Source organism: Micromesistius poutassou (genome assembly GCF_964030765.1).
Source record: "Micromesistius poutassou genome assembly, chromosome: 15".
Classification (NCBI taxonomy): Eukaryota; Metazoa; Chordata; class Actinopteri; order Gadiformes; family Gadidae; genus Micromesistius; species Micromesistius poutassou.
Genome location: NC_140285.1, coordinates 10,946,923 through 10,967,141, shown reverse-complemented (window position 1 = coordinate 10,967,141; position 20,219 = coordinate 10,946,923). Strand labels below are relative to the sequence as shown.

The window sequence follows — 20,219 nt, the reverse complement described above, 5'->3', positions numbered from 1 at the left end:
AGAGAGAGCGAGGGCCTGGGCCCCTCGCTGCATAATCATACACAGGACAGCTTACTAGGCCCCTTGAATTGTTCGCCGCGAACAATAGATTCTTTTGTGAATGTGTTTCTCTTTCTTTTGCTGGACAATACTGGAGGGTCCTCCTGGCTCTACACTTAAGAAATGTTTGCAAAATTATACCTCATTCTACATGCCCCCTCCAAACAAGTAGCCGAGCCCTGTCAATATGCGAGTGTGCTGGTTAGGAGGAAATACAGCAAGGATGGACACTCTTTGATGTAGACTGGTGAGGCTACAGTGGGCTGGTCTATAGGCTATTTAATATAAACGATCACCGTTTTGTTACAGCGACAGTTAAATGCTGGGACACGCAATGGAAAACAAGGAAAGAATAACAAATTAAAAAAAGATAATAAACCAATAACAATGAGATCATATGCAGTGAAACTCCGGTACGAGGTTTAAAAAGGTAGGCCAATGCCTTAACATGTTACCCATATGAAATAATGAGACGTTACGTGTCGTTCTGAGGGGACAGGGGACGTGATATGTGGCGGGTGATAGGCTGCGGATGTGCGGGGCAGTCGTATGGCGTGGACGTGCCACCGGGCCCCAGCGCTGACCTCTCCCCGTGATGAATGGGCCCATAAGCAGATGCCCAGCTGTGCTTATCCAGGCCTTCAACTGCATTTCGGAAATCGGTATGATTTTCCTGGGAAAGTTCAAACCGGAGCAATTACGACAACTTAAACTTCGGATGGAATAGTATTCTACTACGACTTAAAATAATAATAATAATAATAATAATAATAATAATAATAACGATGGTGATAATAATAATAATAATAATAATAATAATAATAATAACGATGGTGATAATAATAATAATAATAATAATAATAATAATAACAATGATAATAATAACAACAATAATAATGATAATTCTTATTATAATTGTAATGATTATGGTGATAATAATAACAATATACAATATTAATAATATCATAATATCGTAAAATAGCCTACTTAAAATAATGAATAGGCCCCGGTTATTTGTGCTTTGTCCACATTAATAAATAGGCAAAAATATTCAACGCCATTTATTTAGGCTCTTATCCGGCAGGAAGGCCTATAACAAGATGTATTTCAGTGATGGTAATTAAAAGGAAATCAGAAGGCTTTACGTCATTAAACTAAATGTTTCTATGTTTATATCATTGTACGCCTACATATCGATATAATACCAATATAAATGTTTGACCTACATAATTTTTATAATTACATTTTCCAATTAATATAATGCATTTAATAGGCCCTATAGGCCCTTTGTAAATGTACAGTCAAATATGGGCCATAATGACTATATATGTAATATATAAATATATATATACGTGTGTGTGTGTGTGTGTGTGTGCACGTGTACGTGTAGGCCCTACGTGTGTGTGGGGGGGGGGGGGGGGGATTGCGTGCGGAAATAGGCTAATCAATTTATTTTGACATGTATGAAACAATATAGTTTTATCAATGTTTACTTTTAAAAAGATAAACGCGTGAAGTGCTCCGTTCACGTGAAAAGTTGAAACTTTTCCCTCGTGTAATTCTAACGCACAGGGAAATTTTCCCAGCGCACCCCAAAAGTTCAGGGGCCGTTGCTTGCACAACTGGGGCCGATTCTCTTCCCTCTTTGTTGTGGCTATTGTGGGGGGGGGGGGTGGGGGGGGGGGGGTGCTGGGGAGGCTGGAGTCGGGGTGGGGGGGGGGGGGGGGGGGGGGCTGCGTGTTGGGATTGGGGGTGTAATGAGGGGGCTGAGACCCCCTGATGGGGGTGCATTTGCTATCCAAAGACCGTTAGACAGTGGCTGAATGAATGGCGCTTGAATGTCATTGTAATGCACGGGCCCGGCTCCCCCTTCATTCAGCCTCAGATGTAGGGGCCGCTCGGAGAGATGGGGAAAGAAATTCAACGGCGAGTGAATTTTGAATCCAACCATGCTGCTGGCGCTTTTCCTCGGCCAAGACCGACCGATTCGGAGGCTATACTAGGCGATATAGGCGAACATCAGGCATGCCCGTGTTTTTGATGCCATATTTTCTGCCGTGGTGATGGTGTGCAATTGCAGAAAATCAAAAGAAGACCGCGCGGAGCTGTGGTGCAAAGCTCCAAGATGCCTGCACCGAAGATGCAGCAGGAACACGAACAAAGGACCGAATAAAACCCACCGTGGAATTATCAGTAGGACCTAAATGAACACACTACATTTCGTATAGGGTTAGTTAGGTTAGTTTATACAAAAATACACGTTTAGGTTTGGAGACTAGTGGATGCCAGCAGACCTTTAGGCCTGTAGTTTAACGAGCCTGTAGCCTACAAAAACGATCGTCTTGTTTTGTTGCATATGTGGATTGCAACCGAGGTCACAATAGGGTCTTCTTAAAACAGTTAATAACCACATGCGTTATAGGAAATTAAGCACATTTGCGATTCTATAGTCTCACTTATTGGGAGTATGAAGGAGCAGGTTCATTCTTAACGAGCTGGATCTCCCCCCCTCCTTCTCATCCTCTTTGTTCAACAAACAGTAGGTGGTCGACGTATTCTAGAGAAGAAGTATTCAAGGGGAGAAAACATTTCAAAAGTAAATTAGATGCTCTTCCGGTTATACATATCCTGCTGCAAAGGGTATCTTTACGTATGTAAAGGTACCCCTATGCATGTACCAGTTAAATAACCAATCTCATCTCAGTTAGTTGTTTTATCCTTCATTATATTATAAGATAATTGTGTTGTTTAATAGTTAGCCCTGCTAGTCATGTAAATGCATCAATAGATAACATATACGTATTGTGGGCTCCCTATAAGGAAACGTTGGGGCCAGAAGTATTTATGCTGATTGGTTTGACAATATGGCCTCTTGAACCTTGACACCACGGGCTAAGAAACAGACATAGCTGACCATGGCCTTTGTGGCTGTATTTGCTATACTTGCTGGCTATTTACAAACTTTAAATTTAAAAGCAGAGCATCATGTATCAAGACATTTTTGTAGTAGCCTAGGCCTATAGGCCTACAGCCAAATCTTGATTTGGCACAAATGATGGTTAATCAAACGTGTCAATGTTTAATTGCATAGCAGTTTAGCATCCCAAATGCAGAATAAGCTATTAATATGATAGTAATAGATGCATTTCTATATATCAGGCTTCATGGGCTACTGTTGATACCGAATGGCATTTTGGCCTGGTATATTGTTTCGGCCTTTCGATTTTGTCATTTATCACGAACAAATAGGCTTAATGTCGGTTCGTTAAAAAAAATATATCCAAATGAGGACCATGTGTTTCATTCTGGCCAGTCCATCGCGGTTCCAGCGAGCCCTCACAGATTGTCAGAGCCTCCGTCATGAGCCACAGCGCACCGGCAGGCCTGCTAATGCACTGAGTCTGTTTCGCTCCTTATCTCTTTTATATATCCCGCTATTTTAGTAACTGTCGCTCTTTATCTTGGCTTCGAAAGGGCAATAGGAAAAAGGGAAAATGAAGTCGTATTAACCCTCGATTTGAGCGACTCTCCTAGATATATTCCTGCATCTTTCCGTGTAGCCTATATCCAATGTAGGTTAGTCCATAACTGCATTGCATGGCTTTAAAAGTCCAGAGTTTGGCTTATAGGCCTTGATCTGTCGTGGTGGTATAAATCATAAATTTGACCACTTGTCCTCGAGGCTAAATACGTTGAATGTTATTATTAATCAGAAAATAATTAGTACTATAGTATGAATTAACATTGCCAATGCATGTACATTTATTTGTAAAAACGAAGCGCCATTTTCCCCGAGACCCGCACCTCCCACTCTATAATTCCCTGCAGAGCGACTGCATTTTTTTGCAGCATGTTTTGAATATATACATCTTTATTGATACCTTGCGTTTAAACACAGGGCTTTCAGTCTCGGTATATATATATATATATATATATATATATATATATATGTATATATATATATATATAAGAAGGCCTATATCTGCACTTTACGGTGTTGTGAATAGCTAGTAGCTAGTGTGTTTGCTCTATCGTGATTTTTCAACCCTATAATAAACAGAATATCGGCACGCGTGGTGGCGGCGTTGCAGAATGTCAGCGCGCGGTTTTCAAGGACATCTCGCTGATGAGGATTTGGTTAATGGGGGAGGGGGGAGGGGGTGGGGTGAATCTGGGCCCCGGCCGACCATGACGTCATTGTGTGCCGATGTAATCCTCTCGCGCTGAACCCAATCAGCAGCAGAGCCTCGCGATTGTCTGGAATAGGAAGAGGGGCGCTCTAATCCGCGAGACAGTGGATCACAGAAGAGAGCCCGCGAGAGCGAGAGCGGGAGAGAGGGGGGGAGAGAGAGAGAGAGAGAGAGAGAGAGAGAGAGAGAGAGAGAGAGAGAGAGAGAGAGAGAGAGAGGGGGGGAGAGAGAGAGAGAGAGAGAGGGGGGAGAGAGAGAGAGAGAGAGAGAGAGCGAGAGAGAGAGAGAGAGAGAGAGAGAGAGACGGGAGGGGGGGGAGGGAGGGAGAGAGAGGCGCGCGTCCAGTAGGGCTTGGTGGATTGTGCTTGAAATGGGTTAAGATTAAAAAACGACACAAAACGAAGAGGAACTTCGGATTGCAGCTCTACGGAGGCAAAAAGGTGGAGCGGGACGAGGAAGAAAGGATCTCTTTATGCGGCAACCGAACCAAGAAGCATTTTCGAGCTAAATAGGAAAGAAGCTATTTGACTAAAGCAAGATTAGGAATTGTTTTAGGTTTATGTTTCCCACAGCCGATGGGATGCGTTGCTGCTGATAGACCGAGTGAAGCTCCGGTTACGTAGTTTAGCAGGCGAATGCGACGAGGACAGGGGACTTGGTGCGTGGTGTTGGAGGGCGTTGAGGATGGACGAGGACCTTACCGAGCCGTTTGCCGGAGCGCACTGCATACAGTGGGACAGTTATCTCTCCGAATAGCCTAAAACCACGTTACAATATTTTGCATTTCTTTATGTTTTTTTCTGTTTGTTTGTGAATTTGACTTTAGGTGGAGTGTTGCATTGGCTTGGGTCTTGTGTTGTTAAAAAAAGGTATTAGGCCTACTGCACATCAGCTGTCCTTCAGTGCTGGATCACGTACAGGCAGAATGCGTAAAGACGCACCACTCGGTGCTCGGTGTTGTTCTTTTTGTAGGGCAACTAAGCAACAGCCTTTATTGAACGTTTGTATATGGTTGATATTTAATCATTTTGGATTTGAGTTAAATTTCATCTTTGGCGCAGTATTTAATTCGCAACGACCATGGTACAGTCGAACCGTGGTCGCACGCATTTCTTTGGAGTAGGATGTAAATCGGCTTTGGATGGCACTGTGTTAAATCGGCTTTAGATTTGCGTGTGTGTGTGTGTGTGTGTGTGTGTGTGTGTGTGTGTGTGTGTGTGTGTGTGTGTGTGTGTGTGTGTGTGTGTGTGTGTGTGCGTGTGTGTGTGTGTGTGTGTGTGTGTGTGTGTGTGTGTGTGTGTGTGTGTGTGTGTGTGTGTGTGTGTGTGTGTGTGTGTGTGCTTGTGTGTGAGAGCGACAGCGAGCGCTACGCGAGGCTGCGCCCACGGAGCAGAGAGAGAGAGAGAGAGAGAGAGAGAGAGAGAGAGAGAGAGAGAGAGAGAGAGAGAGAGAGAGAGAGACAGACAGACAGACAGACAGACAGACAGATAGCTATGATTTAAGACCTGCACCCTTCCTGCTGTAGTGTCGGCCTACACAAGTTCAGCATATTTACGTGCGAATCTTGAATTTAAAATACTATGTTGTCTGAACGATGTTATAATTGCAAGTATGGAGCCAACGCCGGATTAGACAGCGACGTCCTGACGACGGGTTATCGCTCTGCGTGTTCACAGCGGACCTTGATTTAATGTCCATACAATTAAGGCACGCGGTGAATGCCAAGAGAGGAATCTACAGCATCTCCATGTAAATATGTCGTATCAGTGTGGACTGTGTGTGTGTGTGTGTGTGTGTGTGTGTGTGTGTGTGTGTGTGTGTGTGTGTGTGTGTGTGTGTGTGTGTGTGTGTGTGTGTGTGTGTGTGTGTTTGTGCACTATGCCAGTTATGTTCAAGGCTACACCTTTATTACAGAGCTACAAAGAAATGCGTATGAGAGCGCAGATACAGTAGAGCTGCAGAGGGCCTGCACGCGTCTTGGACGCTCAACTTCGACCTTCTCCATAAGGTCACTCAGTCTGTTTCAAAATTGTCGGCCAGCGCCTATGCTCGAGTTCAATTATTAGTATAAGAAGAAGGGTTGACATTGAGGGTTGATTTTAAATACTTTTCCGATTTCACAGGATTCATTTCTTTATTTTTGACAGCTGGAAGGCGAACGTTCCATATAATGCAGTGCAGGGCCCTGTTTCGCCCGTATGACGAAATAGGTAGAGATTAAGACAATGCAGCCTCAATGGAGCTACAATTCGTCTATTTTGACGAATTTATTGTAACTATAATTTCAAATTTCCTAAAATGGCCTATTATGTAGGTTATTATATAGGCCAAAACCTAGAAAATATTAGGCTATATATGTTGGTATCGTAGAAGCCTAGTGGGCCTAAATAGTACACCTATTTTCGAAAAACGAATAGCATAGTAGGGCTATGCTATATAACGAATGGGTCTATAGAATGCAGACAATTGCAGGTCTGGAGGAGGTATTTGCGGTCGTAAACATATAGGCTCGAACACGCGTGCGATCCAGCGCCCCCTATAGGCTTTCCGTGGCATTTTGTTGTAATGCACAATTTAAGCATAACAGGCGGCTGTATTCTAATTCGTTAATTTCATAATTAACTATCGTCTAGTCCTCCCTTCCAGCATAGCTTGCTAAAATATTTATTTCCGCCTATTTTCAAGAGATGTCAAACTGTATTAGCAGTTGCCATGACAGGTCTTGCTTCTGATGTTCGCCTTGCTTCAGAGGTTCGCCTCATGGCGCATAGTGCTGAGAGAATAGTTTTCTAATTACGCCATTGTCTATTTAGCCCATTTGAAACCAACCCTCCTCCTACATATCTTTGAACTGTTTCACACACCCCGTTTTCATATGTTGGCACATTCCCGTAGCAAATGAATACACAATTTCAATGAGTTCAAGCGTAATTCAATTGAGAAAATAATTGTCAATGTGTCTGTTGAATGTAAACCTATGCTGTGTAAGCCTATGTGTGAACAATTAATAAAGAATGCTTTTGTATATTAATCCATTGCTATCTGTTGTGTTTTTCTCATAATTTATTGAGTCTTGATTGCAGATTTGCTTCAGATTGTGTCCACTGTGTGCCATATGCCTACTTTAAACATTTAATTGAAAAGATAATATGCTATGCTAAGATATGTCACATGCCATTTTATAATTGGAATCACACATGAGGGTCAGTCATATATGATGTGACTGATGTCTAATAAATAACAGACTGGAATATCAATGGTGGCCATATACTCATACTAACCAGCATATATAAACACAAATGTAGTCTCTACATTTTCACTAGCCTGCACTAGTCGAATTCTAGGGATCAGCACCATGGAGAGTTCCCTTCCCATCAGGTTAAAGTGTGTGTGTGTGTGTGTGTAATGGCACGGACTGGGAACCAGAAACAAGTGGATATGACCTTACATGGCAACTCCATTTGCAGAACTGTGTGTGTGTGTCTATATTATCCTGCAATGGACAAGAGATTAGACAGGCAGAATACGGTCCACCTTGGACGACATTCATGCAGACAGGCCGATCTTCATGGACTGCTTAAGGTCACCGTGGCATTTCCACAAGCTAATAGGCTGACAATGTAAGACATGAAGGAGAGCCAGTTTGCTGAATGGACAGTTTATTAAGGCTTGATTTCTTCTACAAAGATAAACCAAGATACATCTTTACAACCATTACAGGTTATTATGCCCACTACAACTGTGGTTTATAGGATAATCAATATTCATCTTCTATATTTTATGTAATTATTCTTAGTGTGACGGTACATATACTTTCTTGGCCAACCTGCCAGGATCTCACTCGGTTTTCCTCACGCACGCACGCACTCAGACCTTGAGAGAAGTTGTCCATTCATGTGCACATAAGCCGCCCTGTAGTGTTTTCATGACCAGTTCAGGCCTCCTGAGGCAACGACCGCTGTGGCTGTGACCCAGTGAATCATGGGAATATTGTAGATTTTTGACGGCGCCAACGTCGTCTTTAGGGGTTTACCAGCAGTGGGGTGGGGGGTGAGAGCCAAAATAAAAACACTCAAAATGAGTTCACCACATTGGCCCGAGTGATCTCCCATCTAGTTTGCGTAAAGAGCGACCGTAAATCATAATCCTATTGGGAGTATGGGCAGTTGTCAAATTACACTGGCTTCGCTGGCCGGGAAACACACATGGCTGTTGAAAGTAATTGTTGGGAAGAAGGAAAAAAAATAAAATAAAAGGTTTGATTCCCGCTCTCATACATACACACAAAAGGGACTGACCTCAGAATTTCTACAATTTCTGGGGCATGTTATAGGGGGCATATACACCCTATAATATACTATTATAGGGGGCATACAAGTCCTAACTGACAAGAGTGAGCGATGTGAACCAAGGTTTGCTATGCAGGTGTGTTCCTTAGATGTGAATGGAGAAACGTGAAGGTTGGACGTTAAATTAAGCATATGGTACTACATGTCTCATACAGACAAAAAGGAAGAGAAAACAACTGACACAATTATGCCTGTTTGCAGCGTTACTGTCTGCCTTCCATTCCCCGACTACCAATATGGCAGTTTCAGTTTCAGTGAGTCCAGCAGTTCTTACACGGGCTACACAGAGTACGGATTTGGGATTCCAGAAAAAGGCGACGTTTGAACAGGGGAAAAAGGGTACTGGAACCTGCAACGAAAACATTAGTCATTGGTCAAATCTCACGACAATCCAGGGGCTTGAAGGATGCATAATACTTTCAATACGTCATTTCAGCTCGCCATGCGTCGATGTACAATTTGTTAAATTACTCACGATTACATTGTTTTGATTGAATCCCTGATCTTTCTTTACCATAACAGAAAACAAAAAAAATGACTTGTGTTCGTTCCTATTCAAGGGGATCTGAACCAAGACGAAAACCAACAGCCAAAGAACACACAGAAACCACATTTCATTCTTGTTTTTTCTTTTCTTCCTCTTAGTCTTGATAGTAAATCAGTTACATATTTTTTTCGGTTATACATTTTTAGGCTTTTCCTGTGACTATAGGCTCCTACGTTAAAGCTTAGCATTACGAACGACATAACTGACTAAGCAAAACCCAATTCAAGAGGAAAGGAACATAATAAAATCATCAGAATGATGATGATTGGACAAAATACCCCCCCCGCCCCTTGTATGGATCAAACGCTGAACTCAATTCAAACGTAGCAGGGTCGTTATTACAAACGTGTGCTCATAAAAACAATTTTAAAATGGTGGATGTGACAATTCTCTCAGACTGGATTGTGTGGACCAAACATGATCCCCTTACAGGGTTACATACAAATGACCATGACATTAAAAAAAAAATAATGACGGGTCAATAGTACAATTGTTTGATTTTCAGTTATGAGAGTGCTCCGGTCGTGGAGGACATGTTGGTTCTTTTCGTTCCCAGAGACCTTGCAACTCCTCCGTTTGAAAGGACTCGAGTTCCGTGTGACATCACACTATCCCTGATTTCTCCAGCGCTGTCACTGTTACAGAGCGGTTCTTCTGACAAGTCAATTAAAAGTCCAACACAACAAAATTAAGGCTCCAGAAGAAAAAACGGGTTTCTGAAAAGAAAATTGTCAGTAGTAAGCCAAAAAATAGAGATTTTGTTGATCTGAATGAAAAATAGATAAACCACTGAAGTTTTACTATAGCAGTTCCGCAGACCGACATTGTATCTGGAATCCTCCAACTTTGTTGGCACAGTTAAACCTTTGAAACATGGCAATGTCGCCCCCCAATGGACAAATAGGGGCAGGACGCATCAGTTCCTGATTGTACTGACGTATAAAGTGGCAGATTTGTTATTCCGTGGTGCAGTCAAACCCTGATTCAATTCGAAAAGGGATGGGGGAAGAAGAGGGGCGTGGGCTGGAGACAAACCCAGTCTGATGAGAGAAAAATGGTAGAAATTTAACAAAAAAAAGTCTGAACAGTGTGGTGGGGGTGAGGTTACACAGAAATCAGCTTAATATCCCTGCTCAAGAAGTGGGAGGAACATGGGCCATGAAAAGCACGTCTTGACGATGGCAAAGATTCACAAGGATTAAATAGAAAAAAAAATGATGGGCTTGGTTTAATGTTCATATTCTTCTGTCTCTTAAATCAAATGTTCTAGTGTAACTGTTGATCAAGCAAAAGGATAAATATCTTCTATTGTTTATTCCGGTTTTGGCGCTCCTGTTGAAAGAGTGAAGGACAACGTTAGTAATGATACGACGGTTGTGATTGTTCTGTGTACGGATATTAATATGTGTTCATCAACAGCTTGTGTAATGTTGTAAACACCAACAATAAAACATGTTTTAAATGGAGATTTAAAAGAGTATATAGCGTTTACCTGATCAAGCCGAGAGCGGCTGGGGATCGGTGCAGGCTCAAAGGTCTGTCGTGAGGAGGAGACGGGGAGAGAGAGAGAGACAACAGAGTCAGGAGGTTCACAGCTACAAAAAGGCTTAGCTGCAATGTGTGAATCAGCTGGACTCGTGTTGTTCTAATCCAAACACCACAACGCCTACATTTACATTTTGGTCAATTGGCAAGGCAAAGCCTTTTTATTTATCCAGCACCCTTCCTTCAACCACAAGGCCATTCACACTGCTTTACAAAGGAAGAAACTCATATCTAAACAACATTAAAAGGACAACTACTAATAGACAAAAGACTGAAAGAAAAAAAAGCTGGTATTTCCAAGAATGGGCATGCAGTCAACGCATTTCAGTACTGAGCATCGAGAGAGCAAAGGGTTCCACCAACCTTGCGCACCTCTTCCTCCTCCTCCTGTCTCTTCTCGTAGTGGGAGAAGTCATCGAAGATGGAGGTGGTGTGTTTGTAGGTGGCCATGATCTTCAGCACCTGCTTGGCCTTCTCCAGGGGCACCTCCTGGGTGTCCCGCGAGTTGGTCACCGGCTTGTTGTCGTTGTTCTCCAGGCGGATGTGGCGCAGCTGGCTGTTGGGCACGTCCTTCACGAACAGCCAGTCCACGTCGAACTTGCCCTTCCACTTGTCCTGTGCCCACACGCCGGCGCTGGTGCCGTAGTCCACGGGCGAGCGCATCTCCGCCACGCCGCAGAAGTGCCCGCTGCCGTTGACGCTGAACAGCAGGTAGACGGGGCCCTTGGCGTTCAGGTTGCGGAAAGCCCCGTCCAGGCGCTTGTTGCCGTGCTCCGTGCTGCACCAGATGGAGTACTTGATGGAGCGGTGGATGTCGTCCTCGGAGTAGCTCTTGATGATGAACACGCGGCCGTTCTTCAGGTTCCACTCAAACTCCCGGGGGTTGTAGCTGTGGGCCGCGCACAGCTTCTCCAGCACCGGGTGGTTCTCCGCGCCCGGGCCCATGCCACCGGCGGAGGCGGGCGGGCCGCCGTTGCCGACGCCGACCATGCCCGCCACGCCGCAGCCCTCGTAGCCCGGCCCGTTGGGCCCGTAGCCCAGGTTGCGGTTGCGGGGGGCGACCCAGCGGGCCTGGGGGGGCGGGGGTTGGTTGTGGTTCTGGTAGGGCTGCGGGGGAGGCTGATGGTGGTGGTGGTGGTGGTGCTGTGGCTGTAAGGCCATGGGCTGCATGGGAGGCTGCACCATCGATTGGGGTGGAGGGGGCTGCATAGGTGCTTGCTGAAGGGGGGGCTGGGGGCCCATGCCGTGGGGGTGTCCTAGAGGGGGCTGCTGCTGATGCTGCTGCTGCTGCTGATGCTGCTGCATGGGGCCTGGGGCCACTTTAGACACCGGCCCCTTGTCCCACGTGCCAATGTTCATGTTGTGTTTGATGGGCGGAGGCAGAGCGCCGCCTGGGGGCACCATGCCCGGCTTCAGCTTGAGCTTCAACTGCTGGGGCTTCGCAGGCTTGCTTGCAATGGCAGCCCAGGATGTGGGTTTCGGGGGGGGCATCCCTATAGGCATGGCACCGTTGCCCGTGGGCCCCAGTGCAGGTCCACCGATCACAGAGCCGACGGCTTTGACTCCGGACCCCTGGCCGGTCATGTCCCCGCCTATCTTCAGGCCCACCATGCCCTGGTCCAGGCTGTTCATACCGGGGGCCTTGTTGAGGGTGTCGCTGTGGAAGCCTGTCTGGCCATCAGGCACCAGGGTGCCACCCAGGGAGCTGGGGGGATAGTTGTAGCTCCCCCCGTAGGCAGAGCTCTGGGTCTGCTGGCCCTGGGTGCCACTCGTGCCCCAGGCAGAAAAGGCTGGATTCTCTGGGAAAAAGTTAAACCTGTGCGGGTAGATGCTGCTGCCCAGCCCCCCCGGCTGGCCAAAGACAGTGTCCGGCATGTAATGATGGTCTCCATTGCTCAAGGGTCCGTAGGAAGTGAGGTAAGGGATGGGGGGGTCTCCGCCGGTGGACCAAGGGGCCTCGCTGAGTGGGTAAGGGAATCCAATGGAGGGGGCGTAGTAGCTGGACAGGTAGGGGTCCGTCATCGACTGGTAGCTGTTGTTCTGGAACGCAAAGGAGACTGAACATGTTACAAATATCACCACGTTTCATTTTTTTTAAAGCCATACTTAAGATGGGCTGAGATTGATACAGTCTCTAATTCTCTAACTCTAATTACATCAATAGTTACATTAAGCTCGGACTGATCACTTAGTAATTAGCAGACCATTAAACAACAATGGGATACCAAATATTACCTGAGTGGATTGACCAGTGAGGTAAGGCTCAAAGTCATTGTCATGGACATTTTCCTTCTGATGCAGTGAACCATTTTGCACTAGAACAAAAATAGATTAAAACAATAGTTATGCAGCGTCAACAACTATGGGACATTTAATGCTTGTGCCTTAAACACAGACACAATTTCTTTGGACTTTTGGAACACAATTAATGAATGGAAGAATGCTACACTGACTTCTGGAACACGATGAATGAGTGAGTGCTGTTATCTAATCTATCTATCTACACTGTCGGCCTGCTGCCAGACAGACAGAACTGACAGAAAAGTGGATTCAACACATATCACCAGTCCTGAGAGTGGTATTAAACAAATAGTTAAAATGTCATAAGAATGTCACTCAACAGACACAAGTACTATGACTTATGCCAAACTGTAATTGAAATAGGATTACAGTGAAACAACTAAATGAAAACAGTTGTCATAATCAAGTTATTCAGCGCTACAGTGGTAAAAGAATAAAGACACAATGTAATCAACACAACACTTAGTGGAGTAAGTGAGATCATGAGGGAATAAAAAAGGTGTTTGTGATAAGCAACTCACTTTTAGATGCTTGTCCCTTTGATCTCTGCATCATCGCCGGGTTTTACGAGGGGGGAAAGGAAAAAGATAATGTTAACATTTTCAGTGAATGTACAAATCAGCATGGTTTTATAACATATTAGTGATTGACAGCTTTGTTGCACACACATACACACACACACACACACACACACACACACACACACACGTAGATAGCATGCTCAACTGACATCTGTCAAATACTCTCCAACTTTATATAAACAAATACTGATCGCCAAACGGAGAACAGCTCTGACAAGTGCAGTTAAACGTGAATCATTAACTTTCTTTGTTATTTCTCCAGCTACCAGCCTTGGCCTCAGTGCCTATGGACTTCAAGTGAACGACTACACTTAATCGTTCTCCATCAAACGTGGTCTTACAGTCTTACTGAATGCACCCATACATGGATAGACATTATACCTAACACATCTCCCAATCCACCTCAACCCTTTAATGGACCGCAGCTAGCTCTGGCTATATACATGTACCGGTCAGTGTCGATGGCTAGCTAACATCCACTACAAATAGCCATAGCCCGATACATAGTTAGCAGAGCAGCTAGCAGGCGAGCTCACTCATTCTTCCTACCTGAGGGTCAATGCTTGTAGCAGACATAACGCATTAAACAAGTCCCTGGATTCTCACAGAGCCTTAGCTTGTGAATATTTTTCAACCGATGTTTTGTGAAACAAGTTCCCTGCTTAGTTTCAGCTTATGTGGTTGGTTATGCCGTGTATCTTGTGGCTAAATGCTAGCTTGCAGCTAGCTCAGCTGTGTGCTCTCCGCTGCACGGATCTCAACTTCCACACTTCAACTATGTAGCCCCCGAAAGCTGTGTCCGAAATCAACCAAATCCTGATACAGTTTGAATAGAAGCGTTAAATGTCGGCTGGTTTGACCTTAATTACAGTGTTATTTCTGTCTTGGTTCGATCTTTAGATTGTCTTAATACTTCCAGACAGATCCCTCCTCAGTTGAGAGAAGCCCAGTGCATTACTTCCCCAATGGCTGGCTGCTCCATCCGGGCTCCGAGCTCCTGCTTGACGTGTTGTTGTGTCACCGCCAGGGGGCGGTGCACCGAATAGAGCCTATAATAAATAGTAATGTAGCATATACCGGACACTTCAGTCAAACTGAAGGTGTTCGGTGTAACATATAATTAGAAGCAGATCGATCTACGAGTCCCAGGCCTACACCGGCGCTAACAGGGGGCGGGGGGGGGGGGATATTGACCCGTGTGTGTTTTCTGAGTTTGTGTTTCTTGTTCCTATAGTGTAATAATAATACTAGTGTATTTTCCCCCAGTGTAGCCTACGCAATTAACCCTCCATTATCCTGAAACGCATGATCATCAAATCTGGCATCGAGTTGTAATTACTGCCGCCTGCCACCAGACGTCCTCAGTAAACGTCTCAATGCAAATAACTATCCATCAATAATCCTAATTATTGGGTCTTGTAGTAGAGTAGTCCTACATGCATCCGGTTTATTATACTGTCAATAAAATGATAAACAATACACAGAACAGTCACCGTAGGCAAATTAATAACATTGAGGTAGGCCTACACATTATTATAATGTGATGTGCAGGCCCTGATAGGTGGAATTGGAATTTAAATGTAAGCCTACACTGATTATTAACCTATTCCTACTTCCTCTGGTAGGCCTACATGTGTGTTTATTTCAAACGGGACAGAAACGCTAGGCGTAGGCTGCCATCCATTCAAGGAACTACAAGCTTGCAGTGTATAGGCCTGGTGGGTCTTTGGCGAGTGTTCTGGAAGCTATCAAACCGTAGAGCTGCTCATGTTTTCCTGCTGGCGCGCTGCTCTGGCCTCCAGTGCGCACTCCACTATGGAACGCAAAAGTACCGCCTGGCACGGAACGAGAATCGGAAGGAAAAAACACATGCGAGAGAATGACCCATGACAGGAGCGCGATGTTCCGTAATCTGGAGAAGCGACGAATGCGTCGTGAAGGAGAAAGGCTTCGAACTTTTCTGAACTGGCCCGCCGACGCACCGGTCACCTCTGGGGACCTGGCCAAAGCGGGGTTCTTCTACCTGGGTTCCGGAGATAAGGTTCAATGTTATTGTTGTGGCGGGATTCTGAGGTACTGGGTTCACGGAGACACCCCTTCAGTCGACCACAAAAGGTATTTTCCAACTTGTGGTTTTATGTTGGGTGGAGACGTGGGGAATATTCCGCTGGTGGTCGCCCCTGGGTCCTCGGACTCCGTGGACGGTCAACTGGTGAGCCAGCTGCAGAGGATGACTGTGGACGACCAGGCAGCGGCTGGACATGCGGTTTACCCCGAGATGGAGGCAGAGGACGCCCGGCTTACAACCTTCCACAATTGGCCCCCCGGGGCCTCAGTCCAGCCAGATGTACTCTCCAGGGCAGGGTTTTTCTACACAGGTGAGCTGTTGCCAAATAAGGCTGCTTTGTTTTCAATAACATTGGGAATTAATTCGACCTCCGACTTTGAATAGCAAAAGCCATACTAGACCTACAATGGTTATTCATTTATACATAGCCTATAATATACCGTCTTATATATATTTATATATAAAAAAGAATAGCTAACAAACATGCCCATATTCAAAACAGAGGGCTAGAGAGCCCTCATTGTGAGAGAGTTCATAGGACAATTGAACTGCTGATCCATTGGGTTGTAGAAACCCCTCGACAGCGCCAGGCTTGCACAGGTCTAAAGGAGAAGGTGCTCACAAACCTCCTATACAATATCAATTACATTTTACAACCGCAACCTCAACACCAAAACAGTAAACAGAGACACAGGGAGCATCAGAAACGTTGGTGTGAATCTCGTCGTCCACAGGGTTTTGTTTAGTTTTGTGTGTTTGTGTAGGGGGGGGGGGGGGGGGGGGTGGGACTTTAATGAAAAATGTAAAGTTCCCCCAATTCAAACTGTTATGATAGCAGTGTTTCCTTTCAGGGCACGGCGACAATGTTAAATGTTTCTTCTGCGACGGCGGTCTCAGGAACTGGGAGCCCGGGGACGACCCCTGGCAGGAACATGCTAAGTGGTTCCCAAGGTAACAACAATCCTCACATCGGCTTGTATCATCCCACAGACCCAAAGTTCCTTTTTTTCAGTCATCAAGCATGATGTTGTTGATATAACTGGCTTACTACTACTTCATGACACAGGTAGCATTTATGCAAAGTGACAGTGTCACTAAATACAGGTAGGGGGGCTCAAATCTACAGATGGTCGCGGACAATAAAGATGGAATCCATAACCTTATGAAAAAGGACAATTTGGATTGAAGTTGATCACCATAGCCGCCGCACTATCCTGCCTACTTTATTGTTGTTGTTGTTGTTGCTGTATGAGCTACACAGTTCAGTATTGAAAGTCCAATTTAACGTGAGTTGTGTGTCTGACAGATGTGAGTTCCTGCTCCGGTCCAGAGGGCAGGGTTACGTCAGCAACATCCAGGACTCTCACTTTCATCACAGCGAGACAGTGGTGAGGAAACAGCATATCTCTCATCCCTGCTGAATGCTCCCTCTAACCACTGACCTTCATCACTTTAAAACTCCACGCACGCACCCTGGTCCAACTCTGAATTGGTTTAAAATGTAGATGTTGTTTCAGGGTGGATCACAGAATCCTGTATCTCGAGACATCAGCTCACGGCATGGTAAGGAGATAACTTTGATTGCATTGATCCAGAACAATACTTAACTGATCCTCACGTCAGACTTACTACATCAAATAACAGAACGTTTACACCTGAAAGTGTATTGTAAAAACGTTATAGTATTGAGTATTGATTTATTAAGTAATTAACTTACTCTCCTATTTTTACAACTACTACTACAATGATATTAAATCCAAATCCCCAATTTTCTGTATGCTTTGCGTTGACTCGACTTATTTTGCCTGCCTCCCTGATCCCTCTCCTCTGCTCGGGTCTGTGTCCGTAACCCCTAGACGTGGTGGCCGGTCTGGGGGGTTCCTCCGCCATGCTGTCCCCCGTGGTGCAGACCGTGCTGCGCATGGGCTTCCAGGCCAGCCTGGTGGAGAGCCTGGTCCAGACCAAGTACCTCCTGAGCGGGCAGCACTACACCTCCGTCTCCGACCTGGTGACGGATGTGCTCCAGGCCGAGGGGGAGGAGAGACAGAGAGACCCCCAGAGCAGAGGTAAGGCCTATGGGGGCGTCTCGGTCTAGCGGTCAGGGGGTATGGCTCCCAGCCAGAATGTTCTGGGTAACCCCATTGTTGCGGTTTACCTGTAGGCATCATTGAGCCAAACCTAACATGCTGATAAATGGCACGAAACCGAATTCTCTGTAAACTGCTTTGGATTAAAAAAAAATGCAAAGCGCAGTAGTTAAGATTAAATGATTAACAATGCTTGAGCTGTGTCTGCTAACTGTGTTCGTATCATTTGACCTTCCAGAGCCAGAGGTTCACCAGGGCCCCAGCACTGGAACACTCAGGACCCGGGCCCCCATTAAAGAGAAAGGTCAGAGTTCAAAATCCAGGGATACTTTTGTATCCATCAATGAATCCATTTACTAAACAGAATCCTCTGAGGTCATTGAGCAATGATTCATATTTATTTTATATTTTTGTGTGTGTGTATCCTTGTGTGTGTGTGTGTGTGTGTGTCCATGTGTGTGTGTGCGTGCGGTGAGCAGCTGTGGACCCTAGTCCTGAGGAGCTGCTGAGGCAGCTGCAGGAGGAGCGGACCTGCAAGGTGTGCATGGACAAACCGGTGTCCATCGTCTTCATCCCCTGCGGCCACCTGGTGGTGTGCAGCGACTGCGCCACCAGCCTGCGCCACTGCCCCATCTGCAGAGCCAGCATCAGGGGCAGCGTCCGGGCGTTCATGTCCTGACCGGTGGCGTTGGCCCGGCGATCCCCGCGTTAGAAGTGCAGTGGGGGGTTCAAAACCCTTTTTACGACAAGAGTGCACTGGTGTAAAAGTGTTGTATCAGAGTGTCTCCCGACACGATATGTAGGCAGTGTCTATTACACTGCAGACATTCCTAGTCATTGTTTGCCTTGGAGTTTTTGTTGCTATTGTGATTCAATTACAAAATGGCATTTGAAATAATGCCGTTTTTATAAATCAATTGTTTTAACACATTTAAAAAAAAATTTATGCTGTCAATCAGTGCTTATGTGAGAGAAACACTGAATATAGATCAGAATAAAAGTTCGGAAACATATATCAAAAGTACATGTTTTTTTATTAACAAACGACTATTTACACGTTGAACCGAACGCACAGCTGACGATTAGAATTACACCATCAGATCACGTCGAGTCGGAGCTTCAGTGATCCCAAAAGTATAGAGTAACAAATCAATTTCCTTCCACTTCCTATTCACAGAAATTGTTATTCCTATACAATGATGGTAATCTTTTATCTCCTTTTGAATCTAACACACAGTCATAGCAGGTTTTGGCTAAATTATAAATTATAGTGGTACGGAAAAGACGCTCTATTGCACTTTGATACTCATGTTTTCACATAATGACCATAGAAGCATAACACCAATGCTGTCATAATATGAAGAGCAGTAGACGTTTGCTAACCCAGTCCACACTATAGCTACACTGTAATTTTTACCTCTTCTTGTGACTCTTACTTATCTTAATAAAGAGTGGTGTTGGTCGGCCTATGTCTGGAAAACATATGGCCACTTTAAAAATAAGAGAAGTTTAGAGTCTCAGATGTTATCAAAATGACATGCAGGAAAACCACTGAAATAGTTTAATTAAAATCAAACATTTTGTGATTGGCTTTTGTAAATAAACATAAATTGCATTACCTTGAGAAGTAAATATTGAATTGAAATATAGGACAACGTAATATCTTTAAACTCTGATTTATGTTCAAAGCAAATGCAGATACTGACTGTTTAGACATAGCATGGGAACACAAACGGCATCAAACAAACCGTACCCAGCCCAGCATACATACACAAACATGCTTTAACACACGCAACCGTCTACAGTTTACTGTTGAGTTTAGAAAAGCTTTGTACAAAAATGAACAATGATAGATGATGGATGATCCGTAGCAGAATCTGAGTCGCCTTTCAGCTTGTACATGAACACATTTACCAACAGAGGGCAGAAGTGATTCAAACAAATGATAAGGCATCAGGAGTTTTGCCTTTAGTTCAGGTGGTTGGAAGAGCTCCAGGATAAGAAAGTGCTAATAACTGGTTAATATTACTTTAACCATAATATTACAAGTATTAACAATCAATTGAATGACTTTAAAACGTACTGTTGTAAAGTCATTGAATTAAGGTTCAGATGGCACACAACATGTTAGGTTAAGTAGGCTATCTGTATCAGAATTAATCAATTAGAATGATTGGAGACCATGGTTATGTATTTGTCATTCTTTTCATATACATAGAAATACAAAACCCATATAAAAACATGCTAGTACATCTTTACAGTTCAGACCATAGCACAGGAGAGGGAAAAGTGTACATGGTTCATTCCTTTGTGTTTCTCTGTAGCCAGAAACCCTTTCCCCTTCCATTTATCGGTCATATTGTTTTATAGCACACAGACAAATACGGTGGTGTGTAATCTTTTCTTTAGTGTGAGTTAAAATCATCGCCGTCAGCGTTGGAGTCTGTCAGCAGTTTGAAGCAACCAAAGCAGATCCTCCCTCAGACCCAATCAACTGAGTGTGGCTTCCAAT

The 20,219-nt window shown here is 44.7% G+C and overlaps 2 protein-coding genes across 4 annotated transcripts; one reads left to right on the top strand and one right to left on the bottom strand.

The window, feature by feature from the left end:
* Positions 1-7,885: 7,885 nt before the first annotated feature.
* On the bottom strand, positions 7,886-14,516 carry LOC311359956 (YTH domain-containing family protein 1-like). Of its 3 annotated transcripts, none has more exons than XM_084480019.1 (6): positions 14,413-14,516; positions 13,493-13,517; positions 12,906-12,985; positions 11,034-12,710; positions 10,618-10,662; positions 7,886-10,457 (listed from the first exon to the last, which is right to left on the bottom strand). In XM_084480019.1, coding segments are annotated over exons 2-6 (1,830 nt in total). In that variant the 5' UTR covers positions 13,494-13,517; positions 14,413-14,516; the 3' UTR covers positions 7,886-10,430. The 3 variants fall into 3 exon arrangements, with proteins under 3 accessions (XP_084336145.1, XP_084336146.1, XP_084336144.1); XM_084480020.1 differs by having other exon boundaries at positions 14,422-14,516; XM_084480018.1 differs by having other exon boundaries at positions 14,102-14,501.
* A 900-nt stretch (positions 14,517-15,416) lies between these two features.
* On the top strand, positions 15,417-18,386 carry LOC311359961 (baculoviral IAP repeat-containing protein 7-like; the record flags this gene model as incomplete). The annotated part of the gene is made up of 7 exons (XM_084480025.1): positions 15,417-15,930; positions 16,472-16,571; positions 16,927-17,008; positions 17,138-17,183; positions 17,477-17,686; positions 17,946-18,011; positions 18,187-18,386. The coding sequence occupies exons 1-7, from the start codon at positions 15,432-15,434 to the stop codon at positions 18,384-18,386; spliced, it is 1,203 nt and encodes a 400-aa protein (XP_084336151.1). The 5' UTR covers positions 15,417-15,431.
* Positions 18,387-20,219: the final 1,833 nt, after the last annotated feature.

Excerpts from the sequence above, each read along its gene's own strand:
- LOC311359956 (XM_084480018.1), bottom strand. The coding sequence starts at position 14,128 with ATGTCTGCTACAAGCATTGACCCTCAG. Across the intron at positions 13,518-14,101 it reads CTACAAGCATTGACCCTCAG|AGATCAAAGGGACAAGCATC; the intron begins GTAGGAAGAATG and ends GCGATGATGCAG. Across the intron at positions 10,458-10,617 it reads GCCGCTCTCGGCTTGATCAG|GAGCGCCAAAACCGGAATAA; the intron begins GTAAACGCTATA and ends CTCTTTCAACAG.